Source organism: Cyprinus carpio, chromosome A11 (assembly GCF_018340385.1).
Source record: "Cyprinus carpio isolate SPL01 chromosome A11, ASM1834038v1, whole genome shotgun sequence".
Taxonomy (NCBI): Eukaryota; Metazoa; Chordata; class Actinopteri; order Cypriniformes; family Cyprinidae; genus Cyprinus; species Cyprinus carpio.
The window spans coordinates 13990167-14017872 of NC_056582.1; the positions used below are offsets into that span (position 1 = coordinate 13990167).

The 27706-nt window shown below is 36.2% G+C and overlaps 1 protein-coding gene across 8 annotated transcripts in view; it reads right to left on the reverse strand.

Annotated features, from left to right (window-relative positions):
* The window catches only part of LOC109065213 (pleckstrin homology domain-containing family G member 5-like), a 39912-nt gene extending 13001 nt beyond the window's left edge, over window positions 1–26911 (reverse strand). Inside the window, exons 1-9 of one of the 8 annotated variants that reach the window (XM_042766364.1) lie at window positions 26791–26911; window positions 25205–25398; window positions 18365–18444; window positions 6916–7057; window positions 6632–6731; window positions 6124–6184; window positions 5818–5909; window positions 5590–5726; window positions 4562–4722 (exon numbers count right to left, since the gene is read on the reverse strand). In XM_042766364.1, the coding sequence (XP_042622298.1) occupies window positions 4562–4722; window positions 5590–5726; window positions 5818–5909; window positions 6124–6184; window positions 6632–6731; window positions 6916–6958 (594 nt within the window). In that variant the 5' untranslated portion in view covers window positions 6959–7057; window positions 18365–18444; window positions 25205–25398; window positions 26791–26911. Of the gene's footprint in view, window positions 1–1715; window positions 3569–4561; window positions 4723–5589; window positions 5727–5817; window positions 5910–6123; window positions 6185–6631; window positions 6732–6915; window positions 7058–11048; window positions 11257–18364; window positions 18445–22062; window positions 22393–25204; window positions 25747–26790 lie in introns of those variants that run through there. The other 7 variants (XM_042766363.1, XM_042766361.1, XM_042766360.1 and 4 more) reach the window with 7 other exon arrangements.
* Window positions 26912–27706: the final 795 nt, after the last annotated feature.

A 27706-nucleotide genomic window follows, 5' to 3' on the forward strand; every position in this document is an offset into this window, starting at 1 on the left:
AAATGTTCTTTAACTACAAACAATTCTTAAAAGAAAAAAAAATCCTTAGTGTGAAGAACATTTTATTAATCTAAAGAATTTTTTTCCACTGTAAAGAACCTTTGTGCAATTTAAAGGTTTTGTGGATGTTAAAGGTTCTTCATGGAACCCTTGATGTCAATAAAGAACCTTTATTATTGTTTGTATTTTTATGATGTGTATTGACAAAACCAAAAATTTAAACATCAAAATATCGCTTAAAATATCTTATTTTGTGTTCCACAGAAGAAGAAAAAAAGTCATACAGATCTGGAACAACATGATGGGCAAGTGAATGATCTCTGAATTGTAATTTTTGGGTGAACTGTTAGAAAGTATTTTAACAAACACACTTCAAATTTAAATAGAAAAACATCTCATGATGGTTGAACCGATAAGTGTTAAAAATGCACTGTGAATATAAACACATTTGGGGTCCCGTCTTCTGAGACACAGCACACAATTCTTCACTTTGTGACAAATCCAAAGGTAACTTAAATGACTGTGACTAATTAGGTGCTTGCACAATTTGCATAATGGCCTAATTTGCATTTTACTGAGAGTCTCTCTGAACTGTCCAAAACCAACACTGAGAACAGGTAAGGACAGCAAGATCTATCTGCTGAGCTCTCTGTCATCTTCTTAAATCTCACTGGGATAGAATTTTGTGTTTTAAGAATTTTATTTTGTGTAAAAGCACTCTTTACTCATGTGATATTGCTTGCAGAACATCCACAATACACCCCCTTCAATAAATAAGTTAAGAGGTTCTGAAGACGAGGCACATTTTACACATGCAGAAATAAAGAAAGATACACTTAGGCCAGCAAAAGAGTTAAACATTCCAGGTGCTTCTGTACTGTACATTGTTACACATTTACCCAGATTTCCCAATTAAGAAACATGCTTCTAATCATATGATTCCGCATAAAGATAACAAAAGAGATCGTTTAGGTTTCTGTTTCCCACAAAAGATAATGACCTTATGACATAAAGGGAATTACAACATAAAAATGGTAAATCACCGTAAAAAGAGCATACATACAGTATCATTTAATGAGCCTTTAGATATAGCTATTTTCCTAGGGGGAGTCGTGGCCTAATGGTTAGAGAGTCGGACTCCCAATCGAAGGGTTGTGAGTTCGAGTCCCGGGCCGGCAGGAATTGTGGGTGGGGGGAGTGCATGTACAGTTCTCTCTCCACCTTCAATACCACGACTTAGGTGCCCTTGAGCAAGGCATCGAACCCCCAACTGCTCCCCGGGCGCCGCAGCATAAAATGGCTGCCCACTGCTCCGGGTGTGTGTTCACAGTGTGTGTGTGTGTTCACTGCTCTGTGTGTGTGCACTTCGGATGGGTTAAATGCAGAGCACTAATTCTGAGTATGGGTCACCATACTTGGCTGAATCACACATAAATTAACATTCAATGAACCTTCACATAAAAAAGAGCATACATACAGTATCATTTAATGAGCCTTTAGATATAGCTATTTCTACAGTACCTGATTTTTATGAAACTACTTTGTATTAAACACTAATATGACATAATACAATGTAAGAAGTTAATTTAGATTTTGCCATATGAAGTAATTTTTTTTTTTGGTTACTTAACATTTTTTAGAGAAAATAAACTACAGTCTTCTCCTGAACTTAGAGGATTTGAGACCGATATTAAACCTGTATAATGCAGAAATACCTTGATCCCTTGTTTAGTATCTCCCGGGGGATACGTGGGACTGTTAGGAGAAGTTGGCATAGTCACAGGCATTGGGTGCAGAGGTGGCACGTCACCAGCTTCGAAGCGCTGTACACGGGCAGCCACCAGCCCCGTAGTACGAGGCCTGTGGGCATGAATCCGGGGAAGCTCATTCAGAGGACTGTAGTGGATCAGCATTCCACCTGGAACCTCTGGTAAAGTTGACATGCTGGGTACATTCCATGTCCTCTGACGAAAATTCAGCATTTCCACGCTGGCACGGGTTCCTCTACCATGCAAAAAGATGTAAGATGTAAAGGTCTGGATGGAGTAGTTCCAGTAGATCTGGTATAAAAGATACTTGTGAATGATTTAGTCCTCTTCAAATGTTCTGTAGTTTTGAGTCATGGATAAAAAAAGAAACATCGTGGATGATGACTGTACTCAAATTCATCTCAAAAGTCCTTTAAAAATTCTAACTTGCTCTTCTTTTTCTTCTCTACCTTCCTGTGTTGTTCCACATGTGTATCTCTTTGCATATGCATCAGTCTTCTGATATGACCTCGGTGCCAATGCTGATGGAAGGTGGAGCGACACTCCTGACACTCTTCCTTGGCCAGTCGGTTCCGCTTTGTTCCATCTTTCACTGAGATGACACACACCACTGCCTCTCCAGATGCTATTAACCGGCTGTATGGCGCTATCTTATCATTTCTCTATGGCTTGACAATCACTTTTATGGCCTGTTATGTAAGACTTACTGGTTAGCACAGATCTGACCTCAGTATGGTAAAAGCAGCCTTACTTTACAGAAACATCACTGCTGCATTATATCTTCAGAGCAAACTGCACCTGTCATTACAAATCACATTAATCTGAGCTGAAACAGGGTTGGTATGTGTGAGGATTGAATGAGAGCAAATACATTTTGCTGAAAGTAATTTATTTCTGTTGTTCTTGTTGAAAAAAAAAGAGTTTGTTTGCAATAAGGAGCCAATCGTTCCAACTAATTTCACAGGACTTTCCATCACGGACATCCTGGGTGAAATTGGTTAACCTTGTGCCCCCTGAACTGCTGATGAAGCAGACAGAACTTTTGGAGAGTCACAAGGAAATAAAATGTCATGAGCTTTGAACTTTGCTCCTGTTTGATATCGTATGCAAATGCTCCATGGGAACTGGAGGTGGCGGATTTCAGCACAGGCCTAAAAACACATTCAAAATTTCACAGGATTGAATTGTGCTCTATCAAAAGGACGTGTGTTTGCTTTATTGGGAAGGTATGTTTGTTTGATTTTGAGCTTGAATACTCAGGCTGGCACATGTTGCTTACGTGGAAGTCAAGTCATTTGGCAGTACTATCAGCATTTCCGAAACACATCCCTTTTTTCAAACAAACTCAACCCTGGATGTATCTCTGATATGATCCTAAATAAAGGCAGGCTGCTTTAGAAACCTTGCAGTCACTAACTGAGAGTTACACCGGGAATTAGTAACAGGTGGCAACACAAGATTGTCATAAAACAATGAGTCAGTTGTTCACTGGGTTTGCGGTAAGCACTTAAAAACATTGACTTTGGAAAATGCCGGGTTTCAGATGAGATAAATCATATACTAGTATACACTACAACAAGAACAGTAAAAACTGGATGTGACAGAAATTATAGAATGAACGAGAGAGTGACAAAGAGAAAGGGGAGACGGAGGCTAGTTGTCATTTTTTTTACTCTAGAGAATATTTCTAAAGGTTATGTTATTTTTTGAAAATCTTCTTCTATATATGCACATACACTACTGATCAAAAGTTTGAAATAAATTATTTATTCAGCAAGGATGCCTTTGATTAATCAAATGTGACAGCAAAGACTTTTACAATGCTACAAAAAAAATTATTTAAAATAAACTTTCTATTTGTTAAAGAATCATGTAAAAAGGTATTAAGCAGCGCAAATGTTTTCAACATTAATAATGATCATAATAAATTGATCATATTAAAATGATTTCCGAAGGATCATGTGACACTAAGACTGGAACAATGATGCTGAAAACTCAGCTTTTCCATCCCAGGAATAAATTACTGTCAGACTCTGTTCCGTGTTTTGTGTGTTTTTTGCTCCTCAAGTGTTTCCTATGCCCATATTTGGTTAGTTTCCGGTTCCTGTCCTGATTATCTTGATTTCATCCCAGATGTTCCCCGTGTAATTTCTATTGATCCCAGGTCTCGTATTCCTATTATCCTGTGCTGTGTATAAATAGTGTTCCCTGTGTTTAGTCCAGCGTCTGTTATTGTTTGTGTCTGCTCCCTGTGCTATGTGTGATTCCTGTGATATCAATAAATTCCTTGGTTTAGTACTCCTGGTCTCCTCGCTCTGTGTTCCCACACAGTAGCAGAATGTGACAATTACATTTTTAAGCATTTTAAACTAGAAATGAGAAAATGGTTAAAATTTAATTATGTTACAATATTACTGTTTTAACTGTACTTTTGGTCAAGTAAATGCAGCCTTGGTAAGAATAAGAGACTTCTTTCAAAAACATTAAAAACTCAGTCTTTAGAATGGTAGTGTGTCCTGGCAAAAAACAATCAAGCATTTCATCTTTTAATGCGCAATAAATAAAATAGCATTTACTGAACACATTGTAGGGCATGCTGTCACACTAAATAGGGTAAGCTGTCACCATGGAACCTGGTATTAAGTCTTTTCAATAAAATCTAAACAGTAAAAGAAACGAAACAATTCATGAAATAAAATAAAAAAAATATATTAAAAATAATATATAAAAAATAAAACAAAGCCCTTGTGACAACTAGCCTCGGTCTCCCCTGTATAGAGAGAGTGACCTACCAGGCCAACTAGCAGGTCTGCCGCTTCTCGGCGTCCCAGAGAGCCGTGCTCTGCTCGGTCAGTAGAGGAACTTCGTGTGCTAGCGGACCTCATGGTGGGCAGACTGAGAGAACGGGGGTCTTTCACACACCTCTCTACCTTCAGCTCCTCTCCTGGTCGAGCTGCGCACACAGACACACACACACACACACACACACACACACACACACACACACACAGACACACACACACACAATTGTAATTTATGCACTGTGATTATGTCTCATATATTTATCTAATTTCTGATAAATTCTCCTGCTGATAAATGATACAGAATTCATTCATAGAATTATTTTAAATTATTTTTAAGTTCAGACTGTTCTTTGGGTCATTCTTAAATCATAAGATCTTGAGAATTTTATGCTTCCAACTCTGTTTGATTTATGTATTATTTCAACAAATAGCTTTTTATTGATTCTGAGGGAACATATGAATTTTATATTTTGAATACACTGTAGGTTGCTGTGGATAAAAGCCTATGCCAAACCCATAAATGTTAATATAAGAAATGCAAAAGTACTATGACCATTTCAAGTGTAAAAGTCAAAATCATACAGTATTGTTTTCATCATGCCATTACAAAAACTTCTAAATCATGACATGTCCTTCCTTTTTTTCCTGAGAAAATGACGCATCAGTATAAAATTCTCCTTCTCTCTGATAAAATGCTCCAGCTCATCAAATCACACATTCAAATGTTCAAAATCCATTCAGATTGTGTCTATATAGTTTTTGATTTAGTCATTAGAAATTGTAGCTGGAGTACCAGAAAAATGCAGTAAAAAACAATACTGATATAATGTCAAATGTACAATAACTTTTCCTTTACTCTTTACTGTTGACCTAAATCTGAGACTGTTAGCTGAGCACAAGTGTTACATGACTATTTGTAATCAGATACAACTGTTCTGAATTTGATTACTAGTCAATAAACACAGAGTACTGTCTGTTGATTTTACAGTATTGTTTAGAAGGCAGCAGGGCATTACCTCGTACTCTGAGGTAGTGGCCACCAAAGCGGTAGGCTTCAAATCCCAGTGAAAGTGGGGTATTAGACTGATCTAGGAACAGGTTGACCCGTGACAGCTCAATGCCTTTTCTTTCAAATACAGCTCCCAGGACTTCTCTGAAACACAAAGCTAACAGGTCAGCTAACCATGATTCTAAATGCATTGATTTGTTTATTGCACTACCTAGGGGTTCAAACACAAAATCACCTCAAGGTTTTCTTCTTCACAGCTGGGACGATCTCCATGCTGACGTCAATATTTAAGTCAAACTTCAGAGTAAAGCACTCCTTGCTGGGGTCCTGCAGGAGTGAAGAATGGACAATCAGCTTATGCTTTAGGAAAACAAGCTATCATTTATTGTAGATACAAACTATGATTACATTTTCAGAAAAAGAAAGGGTCAGAGTACTGACTCAGAGTCTCAAAATCTTGCCTGCAAAACCAAATAATTTGTTTGAGACAGAAAAGCAGTACACAGACTTAATAAAAATCAGAACTGTAATTCTTTCTTACATCTGTGTGTCGGCGTCTGGTCTTCTTTTTAACCAGTTTCATTCCTCCACTCCTGCGATCCCTGAGAAGCACAAAAAAATAAAAAATAAAAAATAAAAATGACTGAACCTACAAGGAATGCCAAGGTGTCTTTTTCACTAACCATAACCTAGTTTAATCAAGCACAGGCATTTAAATTTATATATCGTACCTTGTTCAAAAAAAGTCAGCATTACAGCATCCACAAAAAATGGGCAGTGAACTGAATCTGAACTAGATTCATGTTTACATTTTCTATTGATTATAGTAGCAGTAATACGTGAATGGTGCAAGAGGATAAGACATTTGATTATGAATGGTGGTTATTTTTTCAAGGAATAGATAGTCCCATCCCAGATGTTCTCCAGTGGATGACGCCACTTGAAAGTACACAGACTTCCTCTTTCATTAAAACAAACATTGGCGAAAACCTAAGTGTGTGCCCATAATGGATGTTATAATGGAGGGATTAATGTGAAAAAGAACTGACCCTAGGTCAGAGTATCCATCCTCTCCGTCCTCCATGTCAGAGGGGAGACCGGTGCGAGGTGGACAGGAACGAGTGGACACGTTCCGGGCCAGGATGGAACCTGTGGGGGAGGAAGTGAGGCAACACTAACATCCTGCCAGAAGACTGTTATCATAATTAACCTTTACACTTTACACTCATGCTCATCTTGATGACGGCTGACATCTATTTTCATTTTTCATCTAAATTAAAATTGCTGAAACAAGTGATAGGCTGAAAAAGAAAACAGATAGAGAGAGCTTTACCTTGTGGTTGCAGGTCAAACCGTGGGTGCCTATCAAAGAGCATGCCGTCTCGGGTGACGGGATGGCAGTTTGAGTCACATGACTCACAGAGGTGAAGGGGACTGCTGTCTCTAAGGTCCTGACATGACGGGTGGTGACACACCTGAGGCATAAATCATAAAGCAATAATGTCAAATTTGAAAACACAGTAGTGTGAAATCCAACTGTGCATCATTTTCTTTTTTGCAGTATAACAAAAAACTAGTTTTCTTCAATATTTAACGTTGATGGGTGTTTCTTCAAATATTGTATGGGCAGTTATTGCCCTGGGGAATGAGAATAAACCTTTTTAAAGCAATATTCCTAATATTCCTACCTTCGTTTCATTTGCTTTTTTAATTTGTCCTCTTACAATTTACAACAGTGTATATACATACAATCACAGGAGAATTCCAATTAAAAAAAATTATAATAAAAAAAGGTTTTAACAATTTTTGCATAACAGAAAATAGGCTGTATTCAAATGATGGATGTTCACTAAGCCTATGCTGTCTTTTATACATTTTAAATTATTATTATATATATAGTATATATATTATTACTTTGTATTAGAAGCTCCATTGCCAGGGAAAAAAAAATCCTTGTGTGTGTCTAGCATTTGTCAATAAAGCTCAGTTTAATTCAATTCAATAATCTATATATTTACTTTTATGATTTCCATAGCTTAATAAAGCCTGGATCTAAGATAATGATTACACAAAATGCATACATAAAAAGCATTTGAAAAGTATCAAAAATAAATCATGATGGAATGGTAAAATTTTTCCAGGACTTTAATGTGACCTTCAATATAACGTTATAAATATAAAAAAGTTGAAATCTGTTAATTTAAACAAAAACCAACCATTGGGACATACAAAGTTCAGAAACTGGCTGCTGTGCTATTATGCAACATTATGTTACCATAAAACTCAACATCAGTTTACATCAGCACTCATACCCACTCAGGCCATTTGAGAGACAAGTTTTAAGGCCAACAGCAGCAGGAAATAAAGTGTGGAAAGAAGTGTGGAAAAGAAAGAGGGATTACGACCTCCTGGTTGTGTGCTTCCTTTCATTGTTCTCTTCATACGCTTCACAACAAAAGCAACTCACACTCAGACAGAGCACCATGCAAAAAACTGAGCCGCCATATGAAAAGATTTCTCTTCATGGTTATTTCTCAAACATCTGCTTCTCAAACAAATTCAGTACAGGAACAAATATAATCTACTCAAAATATATTTAAGGACACATAGTCAAGCTAAACCTTCTGAAGGTGCCAAAACAAACACGTCTCCTACATGCTGAAGTAGTGACGAATCGCCTGTACACTCTCAGAGAAAAAAACAACAAGAAATTAATAAACAAAAAAGACATCATCCACCAAAAAACAACAAAAAACAATGGGCAGATTTTAGAGGTTACATAATCACAAAAACCACATATTGAAAAATAATTGATCTGGCTGAAAATGTGAAGACTTGCATTCATGATCAATTACACACACACACACACACACACACATATATATATATATTTGAAGATTGAATGTTAATTTGAAGATTGAATGTCATCTTTTTTATGACTGAAGGAGAGTATCTATGAAATTGTTTTTTTTTTCAGAGCTATTGATTTCAACATTTATAAGACTTTTAAAAATAACAAATTCTAATTTAAGTGAACTTAAAACAATCTTCTAGCAATGCACGATAAATATTGCATGATATTTATCATGCATCCCTACAATCTTCACATAAACCCATTATAATAAATGTCATATTTAGCTACCTGTGCCCAGGGCCGTTGCTAGGAATTCTGGCCCCTGTGCACTGAATTTGCTTTGGGGGTTCACAATCACAAAATCACATTTAATATGTTAGCAATTGCAAGATCACGTTCAGTGGGGGGAGGGAGGGTTAGGGAACTGAGTAACAGGGGACCCCACTTGCCATGGGCCTGTTACACAGTTCCACTACTACACCCTGTCCGACACCCCTCAGCATGTTTTCAAATTCTACAGAAATTGAATAAAGTTATCAAACACTAAAATAAAAATTAAATATAGACGAATCCCTATTGATTTCCTCTCTTTTCTTTTGTTCTTGGATTATCAGGCATCACAGCAGCTGATTAGGTTATTTTGGCTGCTATAAAAGCTGCCACTGCGGAACATGAAGTGAATCTGTCACGCATCATATTTTCTCACAACTCCTTACCTTTTCTGACTCACTTCAGTTGAATTGGGTGTGTTAGATGAGGAACATAGTGCTGGGCTGCTCAAAGACAGTTTTGAAAACCACTGCATTTCAGAGATATGTTCTCAAAAGGTGACTCATATTATATAATAAATACTTGCATGCACAGTTTGAAGGCAGATTTGATCACCTTTTTGGTAACTTCATGACTTAACTGACAACATAACTACGACATTGCATGCTTGTAGTTTCATTTCCACTTTAATATGAAATTATATACAGTGCACGCTTCTGCATTTGTGCATGCAATTGAAGAGCATGTGCTACGAGCTCAGTATAACAGCTGACAGGACAGGAAAATGAGTTTTTACTGACATATGGCCTGACAACATCTAATCTAATATATATATATATATATATATATATATATATATATATTATAAATATAGTTTCCAGCTGCAAACAAAGTAAAGCCAGATTGCTGCTCATAAGTACAAATCTAGGGCTAAATAAGGCTAAGAGGAACTACTGCCAAGCCAAACTGTTACATTATCCTACCTGGGACTTTTTTTTTCTATTTTCCCTTGTCTTCTCACTTGAAATGCTTTTGCAATGAGTTAGGAAAATTTTTTGTGAAAGCCAGGAGAAGTGCTCAGAAAGCTGAAACAATGCCTTTTCATTTTTTTTTTTTTTTATTATTTTTTTTTTTTAGTTTTTTTTTAGTTTTGTATGTTTACTTAAAAATGAGTACGTTTCAACAAGTCAAGAAAAATAACATTAGCCCAGTGTTCATTGCTGCATCTTCATGTATGATATAAAATTATTCAGATTTGTGTCATTAGTACTACTAATCATCTCCTTTCAAAGGCCATGTGAGTATTTCTCATGCATATCTGTGTACAGAAACACACACACACACACACACACACACACACACACACACACACACACACACAAATAAAAAAATAAATAAAAAAAAAATTATAACTAATATGGTGAGATATTTTTGCAATTAACATTTCTTATTATTATCAATGCTGAAAACAGTTGAGCTACTGCATTTTTTCTGGAAACTGATATGTGTTTTAGGATTCTTAAAGAATAGATGAATAGAATTACAGACTATATACATATATAGCATTCATAAATACTGTAGATCAGATCATGAATGTCGACTATTCTTATCTGTGAACACTGTTTTTAAACTGTAGAGAAAAAGCTGGCAAATGGCCAACATTTTGCTGATAAATATGATAAGCCTCAATTTAATTTGTGTAAATAAACATTCATATTATTTTCCAAAATATTTATTAAAAACCAAACACTCACATCTTACATTAACATCTTTTGTCTAAAGATCTGCTCAAAGTCAAAAAGAACAGTAAGGTTTACAAGGCCCTGTGAGTACAAAATCCATCTTTAGTTTTGCCCCACATGACCGCCTAGAGTCATGTTAATAAAATCAGCTTGTGATTATCTTGTGCCGACGTTTACAAAGGGCCTGGAGAGGACTGGAAAAAAGTCCATTATTGTTCTCTACTCGCAGTTATCACAACCTGAACAGACCTCCTAATCTCACACTAATCTACACCCTTTTAAAGGTCACTGTAAGAAAAAAAAAGTCCACCAAAACAATAAAGCAATATCCACCAAACAATAAAGCACGACACTGTGACTCTAAACAAAAAGCCACTGAAGGAAAGCATACAGACTTTATACTCTTACTTGACTAAAAGCAAGCGAGAGAGAGAGAGAGAGCACTGTCATCAATTTGACTATGCCTCATTTCTCAGACCTTTCACACATCTGTGGTAAAAACCGCAGCACTTCACGCAGCTCAGAGACTTTTTAATAACAACCATAAAACCTCAGCTGTCGCCGTGAAATAACAAACAATAACGCATTCATGACACACACCTGATGCCGGTGTCACACGCATGTGTGTGCGCGCGTCTGCCTGTCTCTCTCTCCCCACTGAAGTGACGGCTTGTCGGCGGTCTGTAAGAATGGCAGAGAACGACGTAGAGTTTCGAGACAACTCGATGCTTTGAGTGCCCAACGCCCCCCTCTGTTGCTCTCCCTCTCTCCCCTTTTCCACTTCCCCTGCTTCCTTCCTTTCTTACTGGCTGCTTCTGAACAGCTCAGAGTCTGTCTGTGATGTAGGTGATTCAGATAGAGCAGCTGTGTGTACTGACTAAAAGATCTAAAACAGGGGGGAAGAGCAGTTGCGGTTTTCCAGCCACACCCGCTCCCACTGATTTTGCCGTTCACAAACACAGTTGTCCAACCACCCATACAAAAAACAAACACAAAACATATAATCTTTCATTGTCTATTCTCATTCTCTGTTTTCGTTTTTACTTTAGTCATTTTTCATCTACAGAAATCAGATGAAACAGGCAAATGCATGCATGTTTAATACTAGTGATAGCCTAATTTATTTGCACTGTAATCTTAAAATCTGTCCAGTTTGATATTATCAGCACTACTTGTGTCTGTCTGGTCCTTTTGAGGCAAGTCATTCCACTCAGTGTTCATGTTACTGACAAACATAAAAGTATAGCTCCTGTCACTGGGAAAAGGCAGAAAATGATAAAACTGGGTTGCCAGTTAATTAGGATATGCATTCTAATTAAAGTGTGTATGCTAATTAAACAGTGTTACATTCTCTTTTTTGAGTAAGTAAAAAATGTATAAAATGAGCATAATTTCTGGATCATGTGAAGGGAATTTCAGCTCTGCCATCACAGGATTAAATTACATAATAGAGTTATATTTTTTTTTTTAACCAACCCCAAACTTTTGAATGGTAGTGATAACATTGGTGCTAAATTCCCTTTTTTAGCTCAAATAATGCAAACAAACGATGCATTTTGACTAAAAACTCTTCTAGAAATTTTTAAGAAAAAAAGTTTATATATAAAACATTTATATATATTTATATATAAAACAAAATTGGTTGAATTTTCAAAAATGACAAAAAATTACATTTATTTAATTAAATATGACATTTTCACAAATCTGTGTACTAGTGGTGCTAATATAAAATTAAGAACTGTAACACTATTGACACTGTAACAGAAGGGTTATAGCAAATACATATTTTAAATGATGAGTAAATGCCAAGCGTCAACCTCCCGCTCTCTCTGGTGAAGCCTCATGGTACGACTCGGCTCGGCACGGCTCAGTACGGCACAGCTCGGCAAGGTTTGCATTTCCACTGCAGTTTAGTATCACTTTAGAGTGGGCGGGATTATTCACGTCATTATAGTTGCGCCACCTCTACTGCCATAACTCCTAAAAAATAAGTTTTTCGTTCCGCGTCGCCCAACAAGCTCTCGCTGGATCCACTCCTCTGCTCTCAACGAGAGGAATGATTTCCACAACACACAACAAAACTTTTTGGTTGTTAAAAAAAGGTGTGCTCGTTCAAAACAGTTGCGTTCGATCAATCCGTGATCAGCACAGTTTGCACATCACGGTTCACTTTGAACCTCAACCGAAGTGGTACTAAATAAAGGACCAGGTAACAGGTACTGTACCCAGCAACATATCCTACATACCATGCAGTGGAAAAGCACCATTAGTGATTTCTCTCTTAAATGTACACCAACTCTCTCCTGCCATCATTTACCCAAAACTCACCCCAGAATTCACGTCAACACATCCTACACAAAAAAACCTACATAAAAACAGAGACTTTGAAGCCTGCGGCTGAGCTTACTTTTACCAAATCAAGAGTAGCCTATTACAGTATCAAAACTCCCTTTCTTTTACTCTCTCCCTCCTTCCTCTCTTTCTTTGTCTGTGCTTTATATAGCAGGCTGATGTAAGGCCTAATAATGTCCTAGTTCATAAAATACCATGCCTACCGTACTGTCACAAGACCCTCAGAATCATAAAACAACAATGTGCAAAACTACCAAACTCGAATGTCTTTTATAACAAGCCATTACTGACCCCAGAAAAAAGAAAGAAAAAAAAACTAAACAAACCAGCAAAGGATGTGACAGGTCATGTAAAAAATGCCTCAGAGACAGCAAACTCTCAGAAACATGGGGATATGGAAGTGTCATCATGAAGGACGTTTCCAACAGTTAAACGTCACACTTGTATCCATTTCCTGTTTTTACTTAACTGTGAATCCGCAACAACTTCCTGTGGCTACGTCTCTTGGCCTTCCCTTATGAGGAGTGGGATGTGGAGGACTAGTGTGATCTCACTGTCCCTTGTGAATTACGGGAAACACTCAAGCATTTGAAAAATGTCCTAATCAGGGTATTGCATGTTTACCTTTTGAGTAAACATTAGTAAACTATAATTTATACAAGATATATAGCATCTAAACAACATATTATTTAATATAAGATGCCAATGTTATATACTGTAATTATTTTAAATAGAATATTTTTTTCTGCTCCATTCTTTAGATATAAAGAAGTATATTACATTTAGATTTAAAAAAAAAAAAAATATATATATATATATATATATATATATATATTTTTTTTTTTAATAGCATGTTGATCCTATGGACTCATCAAAACACCTGACATTTGGCTTTATTTCAAAGCATTACACATGAATACGCCTGAGGCAAGGAAGTTTCCGATACCTGATGGAGAGCTGAAAATGACTGTAATTTTACTCCTCAGGGGTCATGCATTGTGACCTCTTTGTTCATCCAGAGTCTTAAATCTCACTTGGTGACATCAGAATTCTCCTTTAAAGGAGTGAATGAGAGAGTGGAGAGCTGTATTTGGCAAAAAAGAGCAAACAAGAAGGAGAGAATTATGATCTTCATGCTGACAGCTGACAGCATGGAATAAGAGAGTTAATATAGGTTAATCCCAAATCAGTACCACAAGGAGAAGAAGTACAACTAGGGAGAAGTTACAGTATTTAAAATTGAATCATGTCCATCTGTCTTGTGTATTTCTATCTCTATTAGTGCTAAAACAGTATTGTAAACAATGACTGTTTCCAAAAGGTTTCACAAAACACTCCAAAGGTTGGTCAGGGAAACAGATAGTCCCGACCCTAACTCTTTGTTTAACACAATTGGTTAAGCCAATGTTGCCGGGCAGGGTTGGTCAGAATTTTAAAACAAACAGAAAAAATTAATTGAATTTTTTTAATAAATTAAACTTTTATTAAATCTATGTATATTTAATTAAATCTAATTAAATTAAACATAATAAATCTGTATTTTATTTAATTATTTTGTCCATGTGGCCAAGCACACACACATAAATTCAATAACCTAACCATTACCAACACTCAACTCCCTACATAATTTATTTATATATATATCTTTTTTTTTTTTTTTTTTTTTTTTTTTTTTTTTCCTAAAAAAGGAAACAACTTTATTTCGGGAGGTTTTGTCAGGTTTAGCTCACTTCTGGGAAATTTCGTAGGCACACTAGAAATTTTCCTAGTAGCTGAGTATTTTTGCGCCATCTGGTGGTAGAAAGCGGTAGTGAGGCTCCACGATCCAAAGCATTCCATGAACACTGATTTACACCAATTTTCATTTCTTTTGTCCTTGAAATATTTCAGCCAGCACATGAAGATTTAAAGTCACATAAAGTCTCCTGAGAATGTTGTGCTACAGATGTGAATTCAGCCTCTTCTCAGACACAACAGAGAGAGACATAAAGCAATGACACAGGAGACAAAGCACAGACCTGCTGCAGAAGTTTAAATAATCCTTTCAATCATATTAATGGCTGTAAACGGGTTTGAGAACCTGCTACGGGAAAGTAACACAGAAGAAGATATTTTGAACAATGTTCAGTGTTGTTTGGATACCGCTGACTTTCTTTGTATATGGACAGAAAACACTGACATTTTTTTTTAAATACCATATTGCTCAGAAGAAAGTCAGAGGTTTAGAACAGCGTGAAAAATTGATGACAAATTTCATTTTTGGGTGAACGATCAATTTAATAAGCTCATTTTATGGTTGTGAGCTTCTAGATGTCTTTAAAATTACTTTGTGAGGAAAATCCATTGCGACAAGATGCCAGGTTAACCTCAAGCCAACAGATTAAATATATTATTGAACACTGAAAAACAATTAACCTACTTTTCTAACTGAAATCAAGCCGTGGAAGCCAAGACATTGGTAACCCTGGGACAAGGCGACATTCTGGCGTTTTTATAAAGACACCATTATCCCATCTGCTAACCCATAATAGTGTGTCCTGCTCCAGCTTAGTGTCTTTGTAAGCAGCACATTCATCTTTAACAACACAAATTACAGTCAGCTGCTAATGTCTGTTTATTATAGTGCAGTCACTGTTTAGTCTGTATTTGTGTAAGGGATGAGAACAGTCGGCCTATTTCCCAACTTTTTCACTCACACATTCACATGTGCACACAAGCCTTCAAATGCACACACACATAAATTATCAATGCATATACACATATGTATACACTCACACGCTCTAACGCTGTGCTAAAATATTACAGATCCTGTTCTGTGTTGGTTTTGTGTGGAATTAATCTGTAATGGATCCAATTTTGCCACATACTAAAATAAAGACATGTACCAATTCATTTATACACAAGAAAACAGTCAAACCTAAAGCTGAATTGTGTAATTTCTTGCTTTACAATTGGTCAGACAAATGTGATAGCCAGCTGTGTCCCAAACTCATGCCATTGGTGTAGTCACTACAGTCAGGATGCTATTTTAAAAGTTCCACAGAGCCACATTATCACACCTTTCGGGGAAATTAATCTATGAATGACTTACTCAAGAAACCTGGCATTGTATATTATGAATAAGTCACTTTGGATGAAAGCTTTGCTAAAAATGGAAGTATGTTTCCACCACAGATAAAAGAAATAAATGAAGGTTGTTATCTCACAATTGTTGTTATCAATTCTGAGAGGGAAAAAAAAATCTGAATCATGAGAGATAGACTCAATTCGGAAATAAAAAAGATAAATTTGCGAGATATAAACTCTGAATTCTGACTTTCATTCATCCAATTCTTTTCAACATCCAACAATTACTACTTTCTTCCAGCAATAATAATAACATACAACAATTCTTTCTTTTCTTCTCAGAGTTTTCTTCTCAAGTTTATATCTTGCGATTTTTGAGAATTGAAAAAGTCAGAATTGTGAGATAAAAATTCAGAATTGCAAGAAAAAAAAGCCTGAATTAGGAGATGAAAAGTTGCAATTACATTTTTTATTTTTTTAACCCATGGTGGAAACAAGCTTCCATAGCTAAAAGCATAAATATTATTGTACTTCAAGCTGTCTATGAGATAAGAGTATTTTAACATTGAAAAAATACACACTGCACCTTTAAATGTCAGCTAGCAGGATGAGCAATTATGTCAACAGCAAACTCATCATCTTTGTGTATTTTCACCTCTTGACCCCTTGCAGGAGACAGGAAGAACAAACCTATATGAAACTTGTAGTGCACTAGAGACAACCACAAAGACCTCAAAACATAAGTGCATATGCACACTCTCCTTCGCTCTTTTTCAGCAGAAACCTTTCCAAATAAACAAGAGTCCTTCTCATCTTTCCATATTTTAAGGGTAATGACATAAGCATGTTCCTGGTTCAGATAAAAACATTGGGTACATTAAGTTAAGTCTGGCTTTGATCAGAGAGGACTAGAAAAAGAAGTGTTTACCCAGAGACTCTTTTCAAAAGCTTGCTAAAGTTCAGAGGACACTGGCAGAGTTTAGATGACAGGAAATGTAGGACACCAAAAAAACATATAAGCAAACATCACTGTGATGTCCTATAATGAATCAGAAATGCTCCATGTAAACAAACTTTATCGGTTTCCTTTATAAAGGTTTTATCTGTATCCAAAGTTTGAAGAGGGCCGGTACTGGCAATTATTTTTGTGTTCAAAAATTGTCAGCACTCTTATCGGTACTTGTTCAACAAGATAGTCTGCCTCGTTGGTCTTAAAAGACAAAAGATTGTTAGTCTCGCAAACCAGGTTTGATAATGTGCATTATTTTGGCCAATAATCGTCCATTCAGATATGAACTGTAACTATATCTGATTTGCACTTTAGTTGTTTTAATGTGATGTTTAGGAGTGGTTATTTGACCAAATGCATTCAGAGTGGTTGCTTGCTTATTTCCCTTATTGTGCCTGAAAATAATTCAACATTTTACGATTTATATATATATATATATATATATATATATATATATATATATATATATATATATATTTGTAAAATATTTAAAAATAATTTTTTAAAGATTTTTTTTAATTAAAGAAGAAACAGATTTTTTTTATTAAAAATATTTTCTATGTGATAATTGCTTATATATTTAATAACAATAAATAATTAATAAATAAAAGCTTAGTCAACCGAATCAATAAATTCAAATAATCATACATAATTTCATTTTTTTTCTCAGCTTAATTATCTGATTTGTGTCTCTCTATGTATACAAAAAAACAAGGGGAATACTGGCGCATGTTTTTGTCCAATTGAAGCTGACTGTACCCAATACCTCAGGATTCATATTATTGTGGCTGCATTGCAATTGACAATTTTAAAGGTAAAGGAACACCTGTTAAAATACAAAAGTGGAAAGTGTTGGTAATGAATAGACACCAGGTTTGCCAATAAGAAAAAATGGGAGTGACTGATTTAAAAGAAAGTGGGACACAGGCAATAATACACTGACTTTTTAGTCAAACCAGTTTGGCAATGGTCCCAATTCAATAAAGTGCAATCAAAAAACAGACAAACAGAGAAGCACAGGAAGAGACAGTGTGTATAAAGCGAGAGAGAGAGACAGAGAAAGACAGGAAGGGAGAAACATATTGTGTTTTGTGTAGCTGTGTTTATATGGGAACAGCCTCAAATACCCCATACGTGAGCAGTAATCTCATATTTCCATGCCTGTATCCCCAGACTCCCAGGAGAATGCTGGTGAAATACCACCTATAACATCATATCCGTCCTTTCGCCACTGAACTCAACAACAATTTTCAACAGCACAAAGACAAACAAAACTTTTGTTTTTCCTGTCAGTTCCCTAAGCGCAAATGCTGACAAATTCTTATTGTGCTGGAATATTCCATGTGATCAATGCAATTGGCATACTTTGGATTTTTTGTCCAGAAGAGTCCATGACAAGTTGACAACACTAAGAGGTGAACATTTATCAGCTTGTGTCAGCAGCCCTACAGGGCTCCCCTGTGCTATGTGACAAATTCTGACTGCTCACCTTGGAAGCAAGCCGCCGTTCGGAACAGTTGGGATGCTGACACAAGATGCCGGTTTTCTCCTCTTGTGTAGGCTTCTCACCTGAAACAACACACAAACAGAAGTTAAAGATCAACCATATGTGGGAGGGAATTATACATGAGGTCAAGTTGTAGGCCAAACTGGTTAAGTCAGATTAGTGAAATTTCATGGATAAAAAAGGTCCATTGTCTGCTGTCAATTGTATAGCGACAAGAATCAGTTGCAAAACCTGCATAGGGTTGCTGAACAATGGTAAATTTAATACCAAATTATTCCCTACCAAAACATCATTTTTAAATAGTGATTTTGGGTTTATGACTAAATTATGGTCTACCACAACATTACTTGGAGATGCTCACATTTTGCTTAAAACATAAATTACACACAATCCTCAAACGTGTTGGTTGAACATATTGGTGCTAGGAAGCTGCTATAAAGACCACAAGAGTTGTCTGATTCATTAAGCATGTAAACTCACATAATAATGAATATTTTACAATTACATACCACATTTTACAATGAAACAAACTAAAACATTCTAAACAATAGCAGAGAAAACACTTGAAAATGCTAATTCTCTTCCTAGCTTCAGGGCCACCAGTTGAACAGCTCTATATGGAAGTATCAAGTATCCATCCATCAAGTATCCATATCTATAAAGAAGATGAATGAAGCAGATAAATATGATTGAGACATTTCATACTAGGGAACCATGGAGAGACGCTTGTGAACATGGTGAGCCTGTGGGGGATATGTCCTTGGGCATGAGCCAAAAGACATAACAACAATACGGGACTCAAAAGATGAGGCAGCTGGAGGATATGTAGGAGAGACTGATTGAAAAAGAAATGACTCAATCAAAAACCAAGAGCCACAAACAAGAGCTAGTGATAAGTAAGCTAATGATATAACTCAAACCATGACATCCCTTCCTTCAGCCATGCTGTTAAGTCCATGAAAACAATTAACTAAGTATCAGGGTACCAGGGAGAGATGATTAAAAATGACAATAAATATTAAACTTTTAGGGAGGGACTGACTAAAAACTGAAGAATTGACAATAACACAAAATGGGAAAAGAAAGAGGAAAAGGAGAGGAAAACAGACAGAAGGAAAAAAGTTGGCAGAAATCTGAGATTTCCAGACATTACAAGATTGCTGGCAGACTGGCTGATTTTCCTTTCAGTGATGGCAGCGATATTCCACTTACCTAGAAACCCACAAGTTTTAATGTGAAAAAAGTGCATGATTTTTTCATCGATTTCACCCCTCATTCTAGCAATGCTGCCACTTCAATACCGGTCAAACAGAAGCCATTGATGTTTACAGAGTACATACAACCACATGGAAAAGACAGACCAAATCTGACTTTGAATATATTATATAGAGCAGACATTACGTATTACTGAAAAACATTGCTATACAGGCTGATTTATTACAAAATCGTAGCACAATTCTATACTACAGTGATGGTATCATGGAACACTGATTCAAGGTTTTTTGTGGGGCACTCTATTTAATTTGTCTACTATTAACTACAAATATTAACAGCTTTATCATTCCTTTATTCCCTCTGAACCATCGTGAACAAATGTAATTTGCATCATATCTTAAATCATCATTCATTCTGTGATGAAATGGTGTTTTAAACATCTTGTTTCATTTGGGAAAGTTTTATCATGGGCAAATTTTGGTTGTGGTGGAAATGTTGCCACAAATGAGAGAGTAATGATGTGTAATAAATTATAAGTTTTGGGTCTAGGATAAGTGAAAAGCAATATCAACTTTGCATTAAAGGCATTAAAGCAAAAAAAAAAAAAAAACAGACGAAGGCTTGGAAAGAAAAAAAATAACATCTGTCCCCTAGGATATAAAAGTGTCAGAAGTTGGTGAAACACCCATATACAGTGGTTGTGTGAATGTACAATGGTTGTGTGAATTTTTTCTGTATTCATACAGCATGTTATTTACAAGGTACACAGTGCCTACTTCATCAAGGCACTGCATGTTCCTGAAAGCAGAACATCACCACATAGCCCAAGCCAGACTCTAGATATTATCCTCAACACTGCTCACATTCCATCTCCATACTCGCCTCCATCTCTCCATAAAGAATATTCCATTTCTCCTTCTTTAGTCAGAGAGGCAAAGGGCACCTACTAAGAAATCCTCTATGTAAGGAATGTGCAGAATGCCAGGATCTGTTTTTCATGGCCCTCTGTTTATCCAGTCGTTTGCCGAAGTTCCTGAGGAGCGTTAAGCACACCTACTGTCTCAAGTGCTAGAACGGAAACATTTTATTTAATACTCGTTTCCTTTGCCTCCACTGGAGGAACACCAAGCTAATGCCATGGATGCCAGTATATGATTTGGATGGTCTGCGAATGTCAAAACATTACCAGACTGGGAGAGGAGTTGTCACTGATTCTTTATTCCTGGCTAACTAATCCTCTTGTGTTTTGGGCTTAAATGAGATTAGGCAATAGAGCCTGACATAGCAACATTGGCTCAACCGATGCTATGTGCTTGGGGAGGCCCAATCTGCTTATGTAATGGCCACTGTGTTTCTGAAACCTATTTGAAAACAGTCATTTTCGCAAGAAACGACACACTTCAATTCATTACAGTTTTTTTTTTTTTTTTTTTTTTAAAGATTTAGGCAATAAGAAAAGGGCCATTTGTTTGACTGCAAAGACTGGAAGAGGGATAGAGTGAGTGATTAGACAGACAAAATTCTTCCAGAGGCAAAGGTCATTCTTAGTGGGTCCTAATTAGGGTAGAATGGGTAAGCTAAAACTCACTCTCTCTGTCTACACTTTGGTGTCACAGTGGTCTCTAAAACCGCCTGACTTCTAAGTGGAAACCAAACATGTGGTTTTCCACACACAGGCAAAAAAAAAAAAAAAAAAAAAACAAGTTAAGAAAAGAAGACACTTTGTTCCACTAGATTTGAATATAAAATCACAGTTCACCCAAATAATTAAATTCTATCATTATTTATACACCCTTATGTCTTGCAAAACCTGTATGGCACACTTTTTTTTTTCCATGGAAGACAAAACTTGTTATTTTTAGCAGAATGTCTTTTGTTGTTGCTCTTTTCCACACAATGAAAGTATATAGTGACCACTGATCTTCTAAAAAAGATTTTATGAAAGTAATTACAATTTTAGCCAATTCCTCACACAAAAATTTCACATGACTTCTGAAGATTTGGAAAAGTGAACATATGCTGTTTGGACTACTTCTATGATGGTTTTATTATGTATTCTTGACAGTTCCTGGTCCCCTTCCACTTTCATTATGGAAGAGAGCATCGTGGAGATTTGGCTAAATATCCAATTTTAGCTTTCCACAGAAGAAAGCCATTCATGTTTGGGAACAACATGAAGGTGAGTAAATGATGACAAAATGTTCATTTTTGGATGAACTACAGGCTCTCTGAAAACAATATTGCAATCTTACACTTTCAATCAAAACCATTTGGCTGTAAGAAGAAACATGGCTTGGGAAATTATATAATACAGAGTCTATCCAACTTAAACTTTATGTAATATCTTCAAAAAAATACAAACAAAACAAAATTTAAAACAATTTCTCAGTTTATCTATGAAGGTAAAAACAAATGATACAACCTAACTGTCTTACACTATTCGCCATTCAATTAAGATCTCTTACCACAAGACTTCTGGGTAATGTCCATGAGGGAGGTCCAGGTGTACCTCTCCACCCCCAGTTCACTCTGTGTACATGGTAGAGTTTCCAGTTCATAAGACCCATGTCGCCGCCAATAGAACATTCTGCTTTACAATCCAAGCGGATTGTAAATCTAACACCGCATCTCACTTGTGAAGATCAAATTGATGTTCTTCACACCTTGAACCAAACATCAGAGTTTTAAATATTAATGCTCTTCATGTTTCCCCATCTTACAGAAATGACTAAAACTTGCATGAGTTGTCTTATGGAGAGAAGTTCTCAGAATACTGGATTTCTCTAAAGTTTCCAGGCAGGGTGCTTTGGACTTTGTGAGCCAGTATGTGAAGGGGAAAAAAGAGGGGGGCTTGACCCACACAGCAAGCCAGACAAGCGATGCATTCATCCACATGTGAAGTGCATGCTGGGATGTGAGGGAGACATGGACCTGTGACTTTTCAGAATGGCAAGAGATACAAAGCTGCCTTTTGAGATGTCCACCTACTTGTTGCCCACAAACTCCATGCATCTCAAAGTTACAGTATCATATAGAGCAAGGATGCAGAAATCATACAATTTACAGACACTCAAGTCACAATAAGGAATACAGAAAGAGTACTAGAGGACGAAAAACTTTCTAAAAGCAGGTTTAAAGAGTTGAAAGTGAGAAAGGGTTAAGATAAAGATTAAGAGAATAGCTGCAAGAGTTTGCGAATGCCCTCCAGAACCCCCACAATTTCTAATTTTGCTCTAACAAATTAGAGAGTAGCATGGGAGAGTCTTAGCAGTCGGGATCCAACATTTCCAGCCATATGGTAGTGATTTGGAGCAGTGTGACGTGCAGGGGTTAGTTTTAATGAACAGGCTTCCAGTGGCCAAGCCAATACGCCGCAGTCTCAGACTCTGTCAGCTTAATCATTCGCTGGGACATGTACAAACAACAAAGCTCTTTTGATCTTCACCTAGACATTTCTCTCTGCGAGCTGGTGTACGACTTTTATATTTATGGCTTGTTTTATCTGACTATTACATTAAATAATTACAGTTGAACTTTATCGCTGCATACTAGCGTGGTTTTGTTTCTGCTATATGTTGCTCTGTTGCTATTGTTTGACTATTTAAATTGTCTGGTGTATTGTTGGTCACTCATGATTCTTAGAATGCAAAAGAGTTTAAATGAAGAATAAGACTGTCATTCAATAAAAAAAAATCAAATTAATGAATCAAATGAATCATACCTGTATATATAATCTGACAAATATATATATATATATAAATATATATATATATATATATATATATATATATATATATATATATATATATATATATATATAAATATATATATATATGTGTGTGTGTGTGTGTGTGTGTGTGTGTGTGTATTTAACAGAATTTAAAAAACTTTTGCTCTAGATATACTCTCCATTAATTAATTAATGCACTGTCTATCTGCATTAATACCACGAGTGAGAGATTGTAAGATTGTAAGATAATATAGAGTATTATTAATTTGTTTAAAAGCTAATGATCATCACATACCACACCCAACTTTTGTTTGCAGCATTGCATTTGGCTGTTCATAATGCTATCTTCAACTCATGATACTCAGCATGAAAAGCATATGTTACCACCAGCATGTTGGCCACACATGAAAGAGCACTGCATGGTGTGACAGCTACAACAGTCAATTATAATAACTAGGCTAATCCTCTGATCTGTGATTCTCCTGACACTGTTTATCTTTGTTTAAAACACTAGCATTAGGACAGTCATGCACTTGGCGATCAGGCCATTTGAGCTGAAACTAGTAATGGGCTTGGTTTGGAGGCTAGATGGCAAATTAGTCAGCCAAGTGACAGTTCTCAGATAGACAAGACAAGTTCCATGCAACGGTTCCTATTCAAAATCAGGTAAACATGTCTATTTTACTGGTATTGTTCATCATAAATTAAAACGCTAAGACTGTATGTGACATTAAAAAATACCACTCAATAGCTTCAATGATAAACTCTGAGCTTCATAAAAGCCCCATTTGTTAGTTTGAAGTTTGAATTTAATAACTATGTCCCTGGACCTCACAGACAGAACATAAGAGCAATTTCCTTTGGTTGGAAGAGTCACTTTGTTTCCACTGTCAAACTATTTTGTATATATTTCAAACTATTTATATTGCTAAAAATAATATAAAATAATGATCTTGTGGCCAATCCTGCTGAATTTATTTGTTTTTTTAATAGTTGCACATCATAGAGTTTCTTTGGTGAGAGAGTGCATGTAGCCTAAATAAATACAAAATTTAAATGGGCATAAGACATTCCATGCTATCACTGAAAGGAAATGTATAGAGAGCAACCTTTAGACATATTTAGCTTTAGACATAGACATAATATTTAGCTGGTCTAAATATTATCTGGATAAATAGTTCATATAGGGTTGTCAAAGTCTTTCTACTTCTTATCATTGCATCACTATCGCAACATATTTTTTCTAACTTTTTCCACGTTTCCACAAATCTCTATTCAAACAGAGCTGTTGACTGTTGATAAAGAGTTAATTATAATTCCTAATGATAAGCCAGTAGATAGGTAAACCACATCTGGCTATATGTCACAACATAAATACAATTTAGCCCAAATGTAATTGTGAGGAATGAGAAAAGCCAAGATCAAGAATGGCAGAAAATCTGGATTTAAATAGCCAAAAAAGGAAATAATCCTGTTCAGGCAGACAAACATACAATTACGAGTTAAACAGAATCTAGGCTATTTTCAGTCAGTGTCTAGTAATTTTAGGGTCAGATGTCCTACTGAAATTACTCAGACATTACACCCTTTATGATACTTCTATAATGATTTTGCAGCATCTTTAAAGTTTGACATCTTCAGTCATTCATTCTCACTGAATGGAAAAGAGGAACTGTGACATCCAGCAAAATATGGCACGGGGTTGAGTAAATAAAGACAGAATTCAGGATTAACTGTCCCTTTAAGACGTCCTCAAAACTTACAGCGTCAACTTTTTACCTTATTTGACATCGTTGCCACAAATGAAGCACAATATAAAGGTACACACATTTTTAATTAATTGCAGCAGGTAACGCGTAAAACAAAATTCCACTTACTTAGTCGCAAACGAAGCCCAAGCCAGCTCTTGGGTGGCGATCCGTATCGATGCGTTATGTACTGTTAACCATGTGGCTTATTTTCCAAGTTCGGCGTATTCATGTGTTGTTCTCAGTGATGAGACATCCGACCATACCGTCCGCTGAGTATCAGCTGTAGAGCAGACATGGGCTCTGACGCGCTGTTGGCAGTCCTCCAAAAACAAAGCGTCAGACAATTCACTTGAACTAAGTTTGATATTGTTGATAAGTATGTTAAGTATATTTCATGTATGGTCTGTAATGGTCCCTATAATATAGCGCAAAACTATTAAGTTTCTTTAAAATATCCCATCTGCATGCTTGACTGACGTCCAAAGCGCTTCACCTTGCGTGCGCTGCAGAGACACATAAAGGACCTGTTGACAGTCGTTGACGCACTAAGTTTTTGTCTCCTTTCTGGCCTCAAGGTTTACTGAAACTTATTGAATTGCGTTGTAAGAACATGGTATATCCTCTTTCAAAGTCAACATGACATCTTTTTGGCACACAGCTTTGTGTCATGCAACAAAAAACAAACAACAGACATGTTATTCCAAAAAAAAAAAAAAAAAAAAAAACTGTTGTGTCCTCCATGTCCTGTATGTTACAACCAGCAACTTCTTTGTGTCTCACCTACTTTTGACATGCAGGCGTTTCCCCAACCTGCCCTACCCATCCTCACTCGTTTTGCATGGCAATCTGACATTTAATTTTATCATTCAGACATGATATTTAAAGGCAAAGGTTACATTTATTTTGCTCTTCAATAACTGACATCTACTTAATTAACAGTACCCTCATTTCTTTACTTGACACATAACTTTCTAAAGCTCTACTATACTATGGTACAGCGATAGCATGGTACATGTATATTTAAATACCACACTATCAACATTGTGCTCCAAGGTACCTCATGGTATTACCTCGGCACCGCATTCAAAGAATCTTTTGTAATACATGGTATTTTTGGAAAGTCAAATGCACAAACATTGATTAATATTTTTTGCTCGAAAGAGCACTATCAAATGATTCTTATTTGTTTTCAGCAGACTTATCAGCCAATATTGGCCATTTTTTTATTTATCAGCATCTGTTAAGTGGTGAAAGCAGACTTTAATTTTGACATATTCACAAAATGCAGATGAGCTCACATTCACTGTCTTCATTAGTTACCTGTCTTTATTTAATAGTCCTGTCTAATAGAACTATAAAACAAAAAACGGTATGAAAAAAGTATTATACTGTTGCCTTTCTATTATAAGTAACAGAAAGGCATTTGCTGTACTACTTTCTCATACCATTAACATTCAGCAAATATGCATATATATATATATATATATATAATTGAAAGTCTTCAAAAAATCTGGTTAATATTTAATCTAGTAGTTTTTAAGAATAGTGGTCTAAAATGTAACATCGCCACCAACATTTGAGCATGCCAACTTTTTTTACAAAGTGTTAAAAATTACATACCGTATACACTGCTTATGGTCTTTGTTTACATGCATAATAATCAGCTGTTAAATATATTTTAAATTCTCAACATTAATCTCATACAGACATACCTTAGAAATGGTTGGTCTCTATTCCAAAGATGACTCAAGTGAGTTAAAATAATGGAGGCACTCTCTTCCCAGCCCTCCCCCATCTCTTTTCATCTCTTAAGCAAACCTGTCCTTGGCTTGCCAAGCCAGCCATATGTGGAGTATTAACCCTCTTCAGCTCCTTCTCCCCCCGTCTCCCCTACATTAAACACCTTGTGCAGAAACCACAGTTACTTAGCCTGCAAAACAGACAATACTGCCTCGATGTTCTGTGCTAATACTCACCACCACAAGTATGGTATTTGGGTTCTTTATAGTCATTCCTGACACAGTGCAACTGGAAAAAAAGATCTTATTCTGTCACTGATGTGCAAAAAAAAAAAAAACAGTCATGGTGCTATCCATCACATTTTAGATTTATTTGTCCCTGTTATAGACAGTGAATCATGAGTATGGAATGTGAACATGTTGAAGGTATCTGGACCTTTGAGTGGACACGATGTTCCTGACTGGTGAGTTGTCAGGATTGGTGCCCTGAGCTGGAGAGCTGAACGTCAGATCTGGAACCTGGGTTGTTTTGGATCAGATCCCATCAACATTTATAGGCTCGCTCTTATCAGGTGTGACAAAATCCTAATCTATTCAGGTTGACACCAACTATTCTTCTATAAACTGGGTCTGTCAGACATTTTAGGGGAGGGTAAATCTGTTGTTTGCTTGCTAAACCCTTATCCCACACCTGACCATGGTCTATAATCTAAAACAGATTACCTCATCTTTGATAAAATGTGCACACAAATATACACAGGCTGTCCTTACTGCCAAAACATGCTTGTATGATCTCACTACCCTCAGAGTAATAAATGAATACACATTAATGATGGTCTTGACAATATACTAATCATCATCCTCCTCAAATACTCTGTCTATTGGAAAT